At 37.8% G+C, this 12,869-nt stretch overlaps 1 protein-coding gene across 3 annotated transcripts; it reads left to right on the top strand.

Moving 5' to 3' along the window:
• Positions 1-2,563: 2,563 nt before the first annotated feature.
• On the top strand, positions 2,564-12,095 carry DIO2 (iodothyronine deiodinase 2). 3 transcript variants are annotated; one of them, XM_016137527.2, is made up of 3 exons: positions 2,564-2,956; positions 3,250-3,524; positions 11,458-12,030. In XM_016137527.2, exons 2-3 carry the CDS (start codon positions 3,303-3,305, stop codon positions 12,028-12,030), a joined length of 795 nt encoding a protein of 264 aa, XP_015993013.1. In that variant the 5' UTR covers positions 2,564-2,956; positions 3,250-3,302. The 3 variants fall into 3 exon arrangements, with proteins under 3 accessions (XP_015993013.1, XP_015993012.1, XP_036073750.1); XM_016137526.2 differs by having other exon boundaries at positions 2,565-2,938; positions 11,458-12,095; XM_036217857.1 differs by having other exon boundaries at positions 2,565-2,956; positions 11,458-12,095.
• Positions 12,096-12,869: the final 774 nt, after the last annotated feature.

Genomic DNA, 12,869 nt, shown 5'->3' with positions numbered 1-12,869 from the left:
GTGTAAAAAGAGCAATAGCTTTGAAGGAATGTAATTTCTAGAAAAGACAGATTGTTTAACAGGTAATAGAATGACTCTCAGTTTTGTGATTTATTTATTTATTCATTTAGAAAACAATGATAAGAGAAATCTGAGAAATGACACAATCAGGTTGGCTGTGTGACTCTTTGTTCTTCTATTTAAAAAAAAAAAACTCTCAAACACTCTGACCTCAAAAAAAAAAAAAAAAAAAGAAGAAGAAGTAAAAAAAAAGATAAAAAGGAAAAAAAAATGTTCGTATTTATAACCGTTTGTAGCCTGGATGTGCCTTGAACTTTGCATTTAAAAAAGGAAATGTTTTCCCCCTCCTTAGCTTACCATTTCTAAACATACCTCTCTCCTTGAAAGCAAATGACAAGTAAGAAAAAAATGGCTTATAGATGCCTGAGTCTCTACCTTAAAGAAGAGCTAATTTAATTCAAACAGGGCAGAATGGAGGTCTGAGAAGGGGTGAGATTTTAAGGCTTGGGCAATAAATAGAAGCGTCGTTTCCTGAGTCCACACCTTCCTCTGTCATTGTTGGCTAGAACTCTGTTTGGCACTGTAGCTTTCTTATCTACACTAGTTAAAATCCCATCTTGTCACCTCCCTCTCTTCATCCTTTCTTTTCTTTCACAGAAGATTGAGAGGATGAATGGAATATATATCAATTATGTATATGAATAATATTTTTTTAAATAATGTATAGTATCATAGAAAAAATATTTTTTTCTATGTGGTTCGTATTCATTTTTCTAACCTCTGAAAGTCTTCTCTAAAAATTTAGTCCATGGAATGCAAATTCAAATGTCATTATGGACTAAATTGCTGATAAAAATGAAAGAATCAGGTTTTTCAGACAATGAGGGATTGGTGAGGCTTATGCCACTATGGAGGGCCACACCCATGTCCACCGGGGCGTACAATTCTCAGGCACCACAGTCATATCATACTGTATGTGACTGGTGCCCCCTAGTGTGAAGCAGTGCATGCCCTGCCCATTTATCTATTCAGTACATCTTCCTTGAACTTGCTATGTGCCAGGCATGATTCTAAGTGCTGGGAGACAACCATGAACGAAGCAGACAACAATACCTGGTCTCAGGGGCCTGAACACATTCTCGTTCAATTATTTTTTAAAAGGCAAAAAGCACCATGCCAACCAAATAAAATGCATCTGCATGCAGAATTTGGCCCATGGGCCCACCAATTAATGATCCTGCTCTAGTCTTCTAAATTATTTCTGTGATCTTGCAGGTTTTAGCCACAGGGACAAAACACATAAATGCACTGACTACAGGTTAGCACCCATTGCTTAGCTCGAGCTTAATGAGAGCTCTGTGTACATAGAAAAGTCAGCTGATTAATTTTCAATTAAAGTTCTATTTCCCCCAACTCGGAGTCTATACTTGACACTTCTTCTTCCAAGAAGACATAATTCCTAGAAATGATCTGTTAGGTAACTGAGGAAGGAACGCTCGAATGAGGTGGGGCTCATGGCATTCTGCCAAAGCATTTTCTGCCTAAATCCCTGTTGATCTTGGAGACTAATGGGAGAGGTGGGCCATTGAGCAGTGGTCAGTGTGGCTCCCGAATCAATTCAAAGTCTGCTCGTAACCACTTACAAATTAATTAATTTTTTTTCAAGCAAAAAGGAAGATTCCCTAAAGTGTCAGTTCTCTTAGGACTTATGCTAACAGAAGCAGGGGAAGTGCAAAATGCAAAGAACTCTCTTAGAAAGAATTTATTTCTTAGCCTTATGGCATCCGAATGCCATGTGAAAGAAAGTTTTAGTTTAATCTGTATATAGGCAAAATGGAACTAAAAGAAGTTCTGATCATCTTGTTTATTTTCATGTCTGGACTTTTTTTTTTTTTCTTTTTCTTTTTCTTTTCTTTTTTTTTTTTTCTTTTGCATTAGAAACCAGTAAAACTGAAAAGAATACTTGTATTTTTCTACAAGAAGCTTTAGAGAAATGCTGTGATGGTACTGCAAGAGTTTAAAAGTTTTCCACCTCACAACTCACTTTGTGTTTTCTTAAATAAGATCCTGACTCAAAAATATTTAAGGCACCTAGGTTACAAATCTGACGAGGGACATAGTATGTAGGTATAAAGACCAAAGCATTCATATCTTCCAAGAAATAACACAAAGATGATCTATTCTTCCTCTTTTCTACCTGTCTTCTAGGATCCTTTCTTTCCAAAACCCCTCATAAATGAATAATAATAACAATAATAATAATCAGAGGAGAGAGTGTTAACCTGTCAAATCTACACGTTATATTAAATTACTTTTCCCAAAGTTTAGAAGAATTTTCTGAAAGCCTTCAAGGGTATTAATTTTTTTCTCTCTCTCTCTTTAAATCACAAAGCAAAATTCCACTATCCCTTCCCCCCCACCCCCCACTTCTAAAGAAAAAAAAATAGTTGTTGAGTTTTGCTTTTCTATTCACTGCAGTCCTGGCCAAAGTAAAGCCCTCTTTCTCAATGACGTCAAGATCTTTACCAAGATTAGGCTTTCATTTCTCTATTGCAGCAATTAGCCAGGGAATGTATAAAAGGCTTCAGGGAGACTCACTGGGCTGCAGAGAGAGCACTTTGCACCACAGATAGCACGAAGGAAAAGCCAGAGGGAGTGAGCAAAGGGAGAGGAGGCAGGCGCTCCTGAGGAAGGGAGAGTGAGACAGGCTGGGAGGAGAACAGAAAGTGTGTCTAAAACGGAGTCAAGAAGGGAGAAAAAAAAAAAAACTACCCTTAAATCACATTTTTAAAACTCTGGCAATTCAAGAAAGAAACAGGCTACGTTTCTGAACATAGAGACAATGAAAAGCTAAAGAAAATTTTGCCATCTCTGCCACAGGCTCATAGGTGCTTGGAAATGAAAGTAGAGCTGCCTGTCCAACGACTCTGAGAGAGGGGTAATGGATTAGGGACTGGTACGCCAGTTGTTGTTTTTTTTTTCTTTTTTCTTTCTTTCTTTCTTTCTTTTTTTTTTTTTAACATCTTAAATCCTGAAGGGGGGGGGGAAGCAGCTCCGAATTGAATGAATTGATGGGCACACTCCAACTGCTGGGCTGGAGAGACTGGACTTGGTCTTGCCATTTCTGCTGCTTTAAATAAGAAGACAACTTGGGCTTCTTTTTAATTTGGTTCTTCTCCTTCTCCCCCACTCCCCCAACCTTCCCCTTCACCTCCTCCACCCCCATTACCACCCCCCTTTTTAAATAAGCGGGTGAAGGTGAACCACAGCGCACCAGGGAACTGACTCAGGAGGCAGAGAAGATGGGCATCCTCAGCGTAGACTTGCTGATCACACTGCAGATTCTGCCAGTTTTTTTCTCCAACTGCCTCTTCCTGGCGCTCTATGACTCGGTCATTCTCCTCAAGCACGTGGTGCTGCTCTTGAGCCGCTCCAAGTCCACTCGTGGGGAGTGGAGGCGCATGCTGACCTCAGAGGGAATGCGTTGCATCTGGAAGAGCTTCCTCCTCGATGCCTACAAACAGGTGAGCTGCGCTCAGAGGGGCTTCTCCGTAGGTCAGCAGGGGCAGGGGCTGGAATGTTTGGGACTCCAGGCCCCTAGGAGCACCGGAGTGGGTCTGGAGTGGCTGCTCTGGAGCCCTATTTGGGAGCCTCGTGGATATGCTCAAGTGAGCTCCTGCTTTTACTTTCTTCACCTGTCACCCAAGTTAGATTTGGGGGTGACAGGGTAGCAAGCCATAATGACTTCGCATGACCTAATTAGGAGCCTTTCTAATAAGAAACATTACTGGCTTGCTGCAATTTTGGAGTAGAGGATATTTGTGCAGGCACAGTAACTTTGGGAAAAGTCTGAAAATGTTGGGAGAGCAAAGACTGCTGCATTTAATCTGCTCTTGTGATAAACTGGGATTTTGATGTTTTGTTTGATGAGATGCTATGTGAGGTGCATTAGGAAGGACAGTTCAATAGGTGGGCACTGAAAAGCAAGAAAAAAAAAGAAAGAAAATGCTACTCAAAACTCTTAGAGAGTTGACAAAACTTAACCAAATGGTCATGGCAGGTGTGATTTGGCATAGTATCTGCATCATTGCTGGTAGAGGTTAGAGTTAATGTCAGCAAGCTTGTGTGCAGCAGCATCCTCAACACCGATTCTGATTTGAACCCTTTTGAAGTGATTATCAGGTGCTGAGTCCTGAGTTACTGGGTATCAGCTTGCATAAGAAAGATCTGAGAGCTGGCAGTTGGAAATCCAGTCTTTGTAAAAGAAATATATTTGCTTTCTTTCTCAAAAGTAAAATAAGTTGTTTTAGAAAGAGCAGATAGGTCTAGGTTCCTTAAAATTTCAAAGCTGTTACAGCATGTGCCTTGAGCGCTGGAGTAGTGACCTCACTTACCTGCAGAAGCGGTGTCCTCAAAGCCAGAGAGAGTTGTTTCTAAGTGAAGAATGCTGGCATTCCAGCCTTTTTGCTGCTTGGAACATTTTGTCATTGGTCCTTAGTCCCTTCCCCTTATGCCTCCTGAAGGTCCCTGAGCAAGAAGAATTGACTCAGTTGGCAAAAGGTGCCATCAAAGCAGACGATGTTGCTTTTCCTTAATAGTATTGGGAGACTTTGTCCAAGATGCTTGGAGAGGGAATTTGAAGGGAATATGGAAGCCAAGGAAGTGGTAAACTTCAGCATCTCGGAAACAGAGAAGAAATTCAGAACAAAAGAGGAGGAAGGGAATGAGTTCCTCATAAACAAACACTAGAAAACTAAATCTATGTACTAGGAAAGGAAAAAAAAGTAACTTCTAGTCACAAAGAATCCAGAGTAAGTTTGTTCCATTGAAAATCAAACAAATGTTCAATAAGAAAATATCCACTGTGAATTAAGGAAGTTTTACTCCAATATGTGTCTTATTATTGAGAGTAACCTGCAGAAGGTTTGCATTTTTTCTAAAGACAGGATACTTAGAGCTCTGGTTAGTAAGTGAAAATTCTTTTATAATAATACAAAATAATGCTCAAAGTTCTAATAGTAAAACTCATTTATATTATACATGTGAGGCCAATGGGAGATGTGGTGAGGAGATGTTGATGTGATCATTTCATTTCCACAAATGTATACACCGAATGCAAAGTTTTTATGTTTTGGGAGTAGAGAGTTTGGAGGAGGCCGGGCAGTGCACAGGTATGTCAGGCATATTATTGATTAAGAAGTTCCATCATTTACATTGGTATTTTATAAATCTTAGGTGATAACATGGCAATGTCAGTGGTTTGATCTCAGCATATTAAACTCTTACTTTTTTGAAGACAAAAAAAAAAAAAGCGTATGAAAAAAGTCACTGCTTGGGAGAACTTTACTTATAGGCATATATACTTATATAAATATCTCTCACATAAAATACAGGAGCTGTGATGTTACCCACAAAAATTAAGTGAGGTTGCTTCTCCTATTAAGCAGCTTATTAAAAATTAAAAGGGAAAAACAAACAAATGCCTCTGTAATAAACTTCATTATTTTTTTCACTAACGTATAGTGTTCCATTGTGTCGCAATATTTTGTTATTCCTATTCCAGGAAATTGAGAAGGATGAGTGATTTGTTTTTTAGGGTTTGTTTGGGTGCGTGTGTGTGCCTGTGTGTGCGTGTGTGCGTTATGTGGTTTGTATATTTTTCTCCTGTATTGTTTCTGTCTACTGATTTGATTAGTGACCAAGTTCACAACTGATGTCATTAAATTTGCTTTTAATGATCTATATAATAGCTGCCATGGGAAGAAGCAACCCGAGAACCCACATGTCCAGAGACAAGACTGGTCTGGGTATGTAGTAAATGGAAACATTGCAAACACAGCTTGCCCTGAATTTAGCTCTCCTGTCTCCGTGGCCAGAGTGGTGGGGGCTGTGGTGGCTCAGATGCCCTCAAATGGGTCATTCAGAATCTCTGAAACAGGTTGAATCACTTCCCTGAATGCTGTTGTCATCTGAGCCACTATCTCTGGGTATAGCCATTTCTAGGGACACATTGGAGGAGGTTCTGTTTGAGATGGCATCACAGTATTTGACAATCCTGACTTGCATTATTTTGAGGCTGCTGTCCCCAGAAATAGAGTTTTCCAGGAAGAGGAGTATATGCATATATGATACGATTAGTCAGGTCATCTTTAATTCTCCTCATTGTTGAATGTCAGATACTTGGGTAGATATTTAGAGAAAGTGCAGTAAAAGTGTTGTTATACCTGTGTTTGGCTCCTACAAGAGATAACAAAGATATTAAAACAGAATATAAAACAAAAACCTCTTCTTCATTAAACTGTTGAATTGGATTTAAAATAAACTTTGTAAGGAAGCTTTTAAAGATAATTTGGGTTCGGTGAGAGGGAGTTCCATGCACTGTTTTGATGAAAAAGTAAGTCTACAGAAACTTGCGAGAGACTGAGATGAATAATAGATATTTGTTATTTAAGTTTCCCTAGTCAGTGTCATTGCATCTAACACTACATCCTTGTCCTGGTGCTCAGAGACTCAAAAATGCAACCAATAAGCACACTGCCCTGCCCGGGAGTCTAGCTTCTACCTAAATGAAGTGTAAAAGTAAACACACAGTATAGATGCTGACAAGCAGTTCAGCTTCCGCATGGTTAATATTGCAGTGGCACAGAAAACATATTCATTTGAACATATAATTTTGGTTTTGAAAGGGTCTCTTTAACATTCTCCTCCTCCTCTTTATTCACCTCAAGCCTTTTGACACTAGTTTCTACAATGGAAAATGGCTCTTTTAAGAGAGAAACATTTTCAAAGAACACAAAGAAGGCCACAGCCAGAGCTTGTCCATCACTTGCATAAAACAGTGAGAAATGATAGAGTTCAGAGCTATATTTTCAAGGTAGGAACCAAAAAGAGAATGGCCAAAAGGGAATTGAATTCAGTGGAAAGAGTAAGTAGCTTATTAGTCAGCTCTGATTTATTTGGCCAATTTGAATATAAATGGTTAAATTACTGCTTAATAATTGTTTGGCTATTTATAAGGACATTGATGTAGCCTGATCACTATGTCAAAGAATTTGAAATTTCCTGATAGTGAATAAAGCCACTCCAGGGCTTTGGATAGGAAGAAAGATGTGTAAAAATGGAGGGGTTAAGATCGTGCCTCCCTCACCCCCTCCATTTTTATCATTTGCTTTACTTTCTATCAGGAGAGTAGGTGATATTTGTGCAGAAGCCTTTTTCAGAAGAAGGAAAAAAGAAAAAAAGAAAAAGAAAAAGAAAAAACAAGGTTAATAGTATATGCTCTATTTCCAGCTTATACTTGATGAATAGTCCTTTCTTTTATTCCCTTGCTCTGCATTTCACAGTCCACATGCGAAAGCAGCATTATCCTTTCCCCATGCACTGAACCCTGGCAGTAAAAGGAATCCCATCGTCAAGGGAATCAAATTTATAAATACACCATATATTTACGCTCTTGTTCATATTTATAAATATGACTATCACAGCATTTGAGCTTGGCCCAGAGATGTCCCCTGTTGTAAAAAATGCAAACCCTTTGTTTAGCTCCCTTGTTGGTGTTGTGTTGATCTTGATTACAAAAACGTAAGAAAGGACAACTGTAATAGTGCAGATAAAGGATAAAAGTCAGTGATGACGATATTGCATTTTACGTATGTCCTTTCTGATCATTGCAAAATAAAGGGACCCTTTGGGAACATCGGAACTTCAAGACCAATTAGTGGAAATGATGCTTCTTGTGTTTGGGCATTAAATACTGGGCAGGGTTCTCTTTAGAGCGACTAATGCTGGCAGGGAAAGAGGTACCGACCTAATTACTCTTCCGCAAGAGTAAAAAATGCCTTTTGAATGCCTCTTTGGCAAATACGTCTCATTAAGGACAAAAACTAAACACAAACCCTCTAAGAAGGAGAAATTAAGATGATAGGTAACTTGTGGCCAGGAGACTTTCTGTGCCACTGTGGGAAATTAAAACAAAGTTTGGGAGTACCAGGGGATAACTTGTTTTTGTTGAGCTTCTTTCCTGCAGCCTAAATGTTGTTATTATGGGACCAACTTTATTTTTTTCCTCCTTTTGGCTCTTTGTCAAGGAATGCTTTGCTCCTGGGGAAAGCAAAGAATCTTCCATCATTGAAGACAATGGTGATTCTCCCATTCCATCTCAGCATGGTGCAAAACCAAGCAAACCAAGAAATTCTCCATTTGAAACTATGTCATAATAAGAATTTAATTTTCATGGTGCTCTAATGGGAAAATGAGACGTGAACAACAGTGTCCTTCTAAAAGATTTTTTTAGCTTAAAGCAAACTTTCATTTTTAAAATTTCTAAAACTTTTTTCTTTTTATTGCTAAAGCACCCTCCATTAGTAGGTTTCAGCCGAGATGGATAAATTTTATGAGTGTATGAAGCTTATAAAAGTAGGCTACCGATCACCTCGTATTTGTATTTACAAATCATGGGTGTGTGTTTTTCCCTCATGGTATTATTGATAGCATTGATTTTACCTATGCATTTCTCTTACCTGGTCATCCTCACGAACAAGGTATTTGTTTATAACATCGTAATCTGCAGTAAGGTCACACTGATGCTCAAAAAATAAGAAGGATTGGCTACTTTCATTTGAGGCACTAACCATTTTATGCACTATCTGAGATAATTAAGAACAGATCAACAGCATTAGGTGTTGATTATGCAATACTCTGCAGCAGGCTTCCAGGATTCACGTTTCTCAATTATCTGTCTCAGTGAGCTCATTCATTTCCCAAATATGATTATATTTGTTGCAGATCAAGGTTATTATTAAGTGTAAGATTCTTCACTGACCCTACCTAGGATTATAACAACTTTCATTCAATAATTCATTCAATAAAACTTAATATATATTATATATATATATATATATCTCAGCTTAACAAAATGCCAATGCAAATACATAATATAGAACATTATATATATGCTAACTTTCTTAATTTTTGAGTGAAGGTATTGTAGTTTTTGTACTTGTTCTAAAATTTCTAAGGTAAACTAGCATGTCTGTATTTTGGAAAGAATTGTGTAGCTGAATTATATATTGTCACTAAGAAAAAGGAGAAGGTGCTTTAACTTTCTAAGAAAATTAACTACAGGTAACAGGAGCATCAGATTAGATTATTCAGTTGAATAATAAAGAATAATGCAAGGATCACCAGTTCTGCTTGGGTGAGAGCCAGGGGTGTCAGAGGCCCATTGAACAAAACCACGCAATTGTTTGTTGGTCTTAAAAATGACTACAAAAAGCAGATGAATGTTTTGCCTACAAAGAACCTACAGGTCTATAGTCCAGAGGTGATTCCTCTCCTATATGGGCTGGCTGCTCACTTAACAAGAAGCACAACAACTAATGGATTCAGAGTGATTTGAATACATTCAGATCTTTATGTTACAATATGTTGGCGAATACAGCACGAGCACATCATTAAAAGCAGCCTTCCTAGAATCATAACTGCTATTTTAAGTGGGAAAGAGCTAATGCAAAAGTGATTGTAATGCTACCTACCGCCTAAATCTACAAAGAAGTACAAAAAGGATCCACAGATTAAAAGGTTTATAATATCTTTAAAATGTATATCTTTTAATTTTAAGTATATTTTAATACCCCAGAGACAAGTGTGGTTTCTATAAAATAATCCATCCAAAGGGGACTTATTGGGGTTTCTTCATCTAGTGTCACTTGCAAATTAACTGAGAAAATTAATATAAATAAATAACCTTTTTCCCTGATGGTGACTGAAAACAAATGTACCTATTTAAATCACACCAACAGCTTCCTTTCCTAAGAAAGAAGAATGTTATTCTAAGACTTCTTTTAGAAAACTAATAGTACTTATTTCTAACCTGCTCTGCTAAGATTTTTCAGAAGGGAGAGAAAGGACTTTTTAAATTCTTTCTCTATAGTTAAAATGAGTTATGCATTAACATCAGACACAAGTTTCTGAGGAAAAGCCCCTCAGTGCTTGTTTTGGATTGGTGAATTTAGACTGGTGAGTCTTTAACAATTCACTTCTAAGTGACTTCAATTAACAACAGTGTTATATGTGGCTGTATTTATATGAGGGAATAAATCGATCAAGTTGGAAGTGTTTTATAATATTAAGGATAGTGTGTAAAAATCAATTGCACTTCTGTAAGGTGTCCCTAATGTCATTGGCTTTGATTAAACAATTCTAGGAGAAGATATAGCTGTATTAATTCAAACTGAAGTAATTGGCTCTTTTATGTTGCCTGCTTTTTATTATCAATTTACAGATCCAAAGACCAGCAAACTTTCTTTCAGTCTGTGTTCAACTATTTGAAACCACTTGCAAAGGGGGAACATGGAACAATTTTCTTCTATACCTCTTCTGTCTGGGTATTTTATAATTCAGAGGAGCTTGTTAATAAAATATGTGATAGAAAAGTAAATGGTGTGTGACTTCCCAGATAGAAAGTGGGAAACTAAAAAACAAAACCCATATGAAAAGTGAGAAATTAAAAGTAGAATTCTGGAAAAACTTTGTTTTTGTTCTTTGGTTTAGTGGAAATGATGAAGTTCTCGTCATAAGAACCCAAAGTAAGCAGGAGCTATAAAAATCTCGAGGAAAGGGGTCATACTGAGGAGAGCTCAAATCCCTTCTAAGGATAATTTTTTATATTTAAACATAGACTTGCCCAGGAAAGATGGCATTCTGATTTACATGTTTGGTTGGCCTCTAATAATGGCAACCTATACCCACATAGTGATTTATCATGTACGAAGAGCTATTTTCTTTGCATTATCCACCTAGACCCATATAAGGAAGACAGGTATTATTATCACCATTTTACACTTTGGAAAGTTGAAGTGCTGAAGAGGTCGAGTGGGACTAGCCCTTTTTATACATGGTGGACTCCAGATTTTTTAGCTCTGGCCAGGAATAGAGACTGGTGGTATCGCTGTGTCTTGATTGAGATTAAATGACTTAGCATCGTGCTAGAAAATAAAGGTCTTTGCTGAGTATTTTAGAATTTAGAAGTGGCAATTCAGAATGAGGTACTATGTCTCAAGACTCTGATAATTTGTCTTAAAGTAGACCATTTAACTTTTAAAATGAAGTCAATTAATCATTTGTTATATAATGTGTACTAAGCATTGACAGCGAAGTAAGGATAGTGAAGAATACCAGCCTCAACTTAATTACAAAGAGAGTTAACTGCAGTGCCTTCAATGATAAAAATAATTACCTTCGGTGACTATACAGAATAAAAAAGACTTTTATTCTCTTTAGGGCCATTCTTTACATTACCTGCCATGATGTATCTTTACTCAAATCAATATATGTTCACTACATCCTCTGAAGGAAATATCACATTTTATTAGAGCCAATTGTTCTTATACAGAGTGAATTTGAGGTGACAATGTGTTTCATGTGGTATTCTCTCCCTCTTTCTTTTATTCACCAAAGGTAAAGTTGGGTGAAGATGCCCCCAATTCCAGCGTGGTACGTGTCTCCAGTCCTGAAGGAGGCAACAACACTGAAAATGGTACTCAGAAGATAACTGATGGAACTGAGTGCCACCTTCTTGACTTTGCCAATCCTGAGCGCCCGCTAGTGGTCAACTTTGGCTCAGCCACTTGACCTCCTTTTACTAACCAGCTGCCAGCTTTCAGCAAACTAGTAGAAGAGTTCTCATCAGTGGCTGACTTCCTGTTGGTCTACATTGATGAGGCTCATCCTTCAGATGGTTGGGCAGTGCCTGGGGATTCTTCTTTGTCCTTTGAGGTGAAGAAACACCAGAACCAGGAAGACCGATGTGCAGCAGCCCACCAGCTTCTGGAGCGTTTCTCCTTGCCGCCCCAGTGCCGAGTTGTGGCTGACCGCATGGACAATAATGCCAACGTAGCTTATGGAGTAGCCTTTGAACGTGTGTGTATTGTGCAGAGACAGAAAATTGCTTATCTGGGAGGAAAGGGCCCCTTTTTCTACAACCTTCAAGAAGTCCGGCGTTGGCTGGAGAAGAACTTCAACAAGAGATGAAATCTAGATTAGCTGTTTAAAGGTATGATTGTAATAGAGCTTTTTAAAAAAAAAAAAAAAAAATATATATATATATATATATATATATATATATATATATATATAAAGAAAAGGGAACTAAGAACTGAATCAACTATTTCAACTGAGTCTCATTGCTTCACTGAAAGACAGCAATTTACGTCAGAAGAATGTAAACCTCTAACATCTCAATACTTCTTTACCACTCAAATGGCATTTGGCTAAATAGTAGCCCCATCATTTCTATTTCTTTAAAAAAAAAAAAAAGTCCTGACTGTAAAGATCCCAAGGTGGAGAGGAAGAAACACTGTTGATACAGCTGATCTGTGCTTTGGGACCTGAAGAAAAGATTACCTGAATAACTACTATGTCAGAGAAACTACTGTCTTTGTTAGTATAAGGGGTATCGCCTATTCTTTATTCCACACAGATAAAGCCCAACTAGAAAATTCCCAAATATTTACTTATAATGTGGCCTTGAACCCAGGCCATGATTAGGACCTTGGTATTTAACATGTTAGAATAGTTTCTGATGTTCTAGTTTCTAGTCAAGTAGTGCTCTACACCAGTCTAAATAACCCAGAACTCGCAGGTGTATTTGTAGATATCAAGAATGATTCCCACCTGGAAGGTTAGAACGACCATCTGAAATATGAGGGTTACTTTTTAGGCAGGTGAAGAAAGTGCTAGAAGAAAATCAAGTTGACAAACTAGGAAAAAGAGATGGAAAAATTAGAAGGTTTCATAGCATTACACCTCGAAGCTATAGAGAGTGGGACTAATTTGTTAGCCATGGAAATATGGAGACAAACGTGAGACCA

Source organism: Rousettus aegyptiacus, unplaced genomic scaffold (genome assembly GCF_014176215.1).
Source record: "Rousettus aegyptiacus isolate mRouAeg1 unplaced genomic scaffold, mRouAeg1.p scaffold_m13_p_3, whole genome shotgun sequence".
Taxonomy (NCBI): Eukaryota; Metazoa; Chordata; class Mammalia; order Chiroptera; family Pteropodidae; genus Rousettus; species Rousettus aegyptiacus.
The sequence above is the reverse complement of the archived record's forward strand: the minus strand, read 5'-3'. Positions and strand labels throughout refer to the sequence as shown.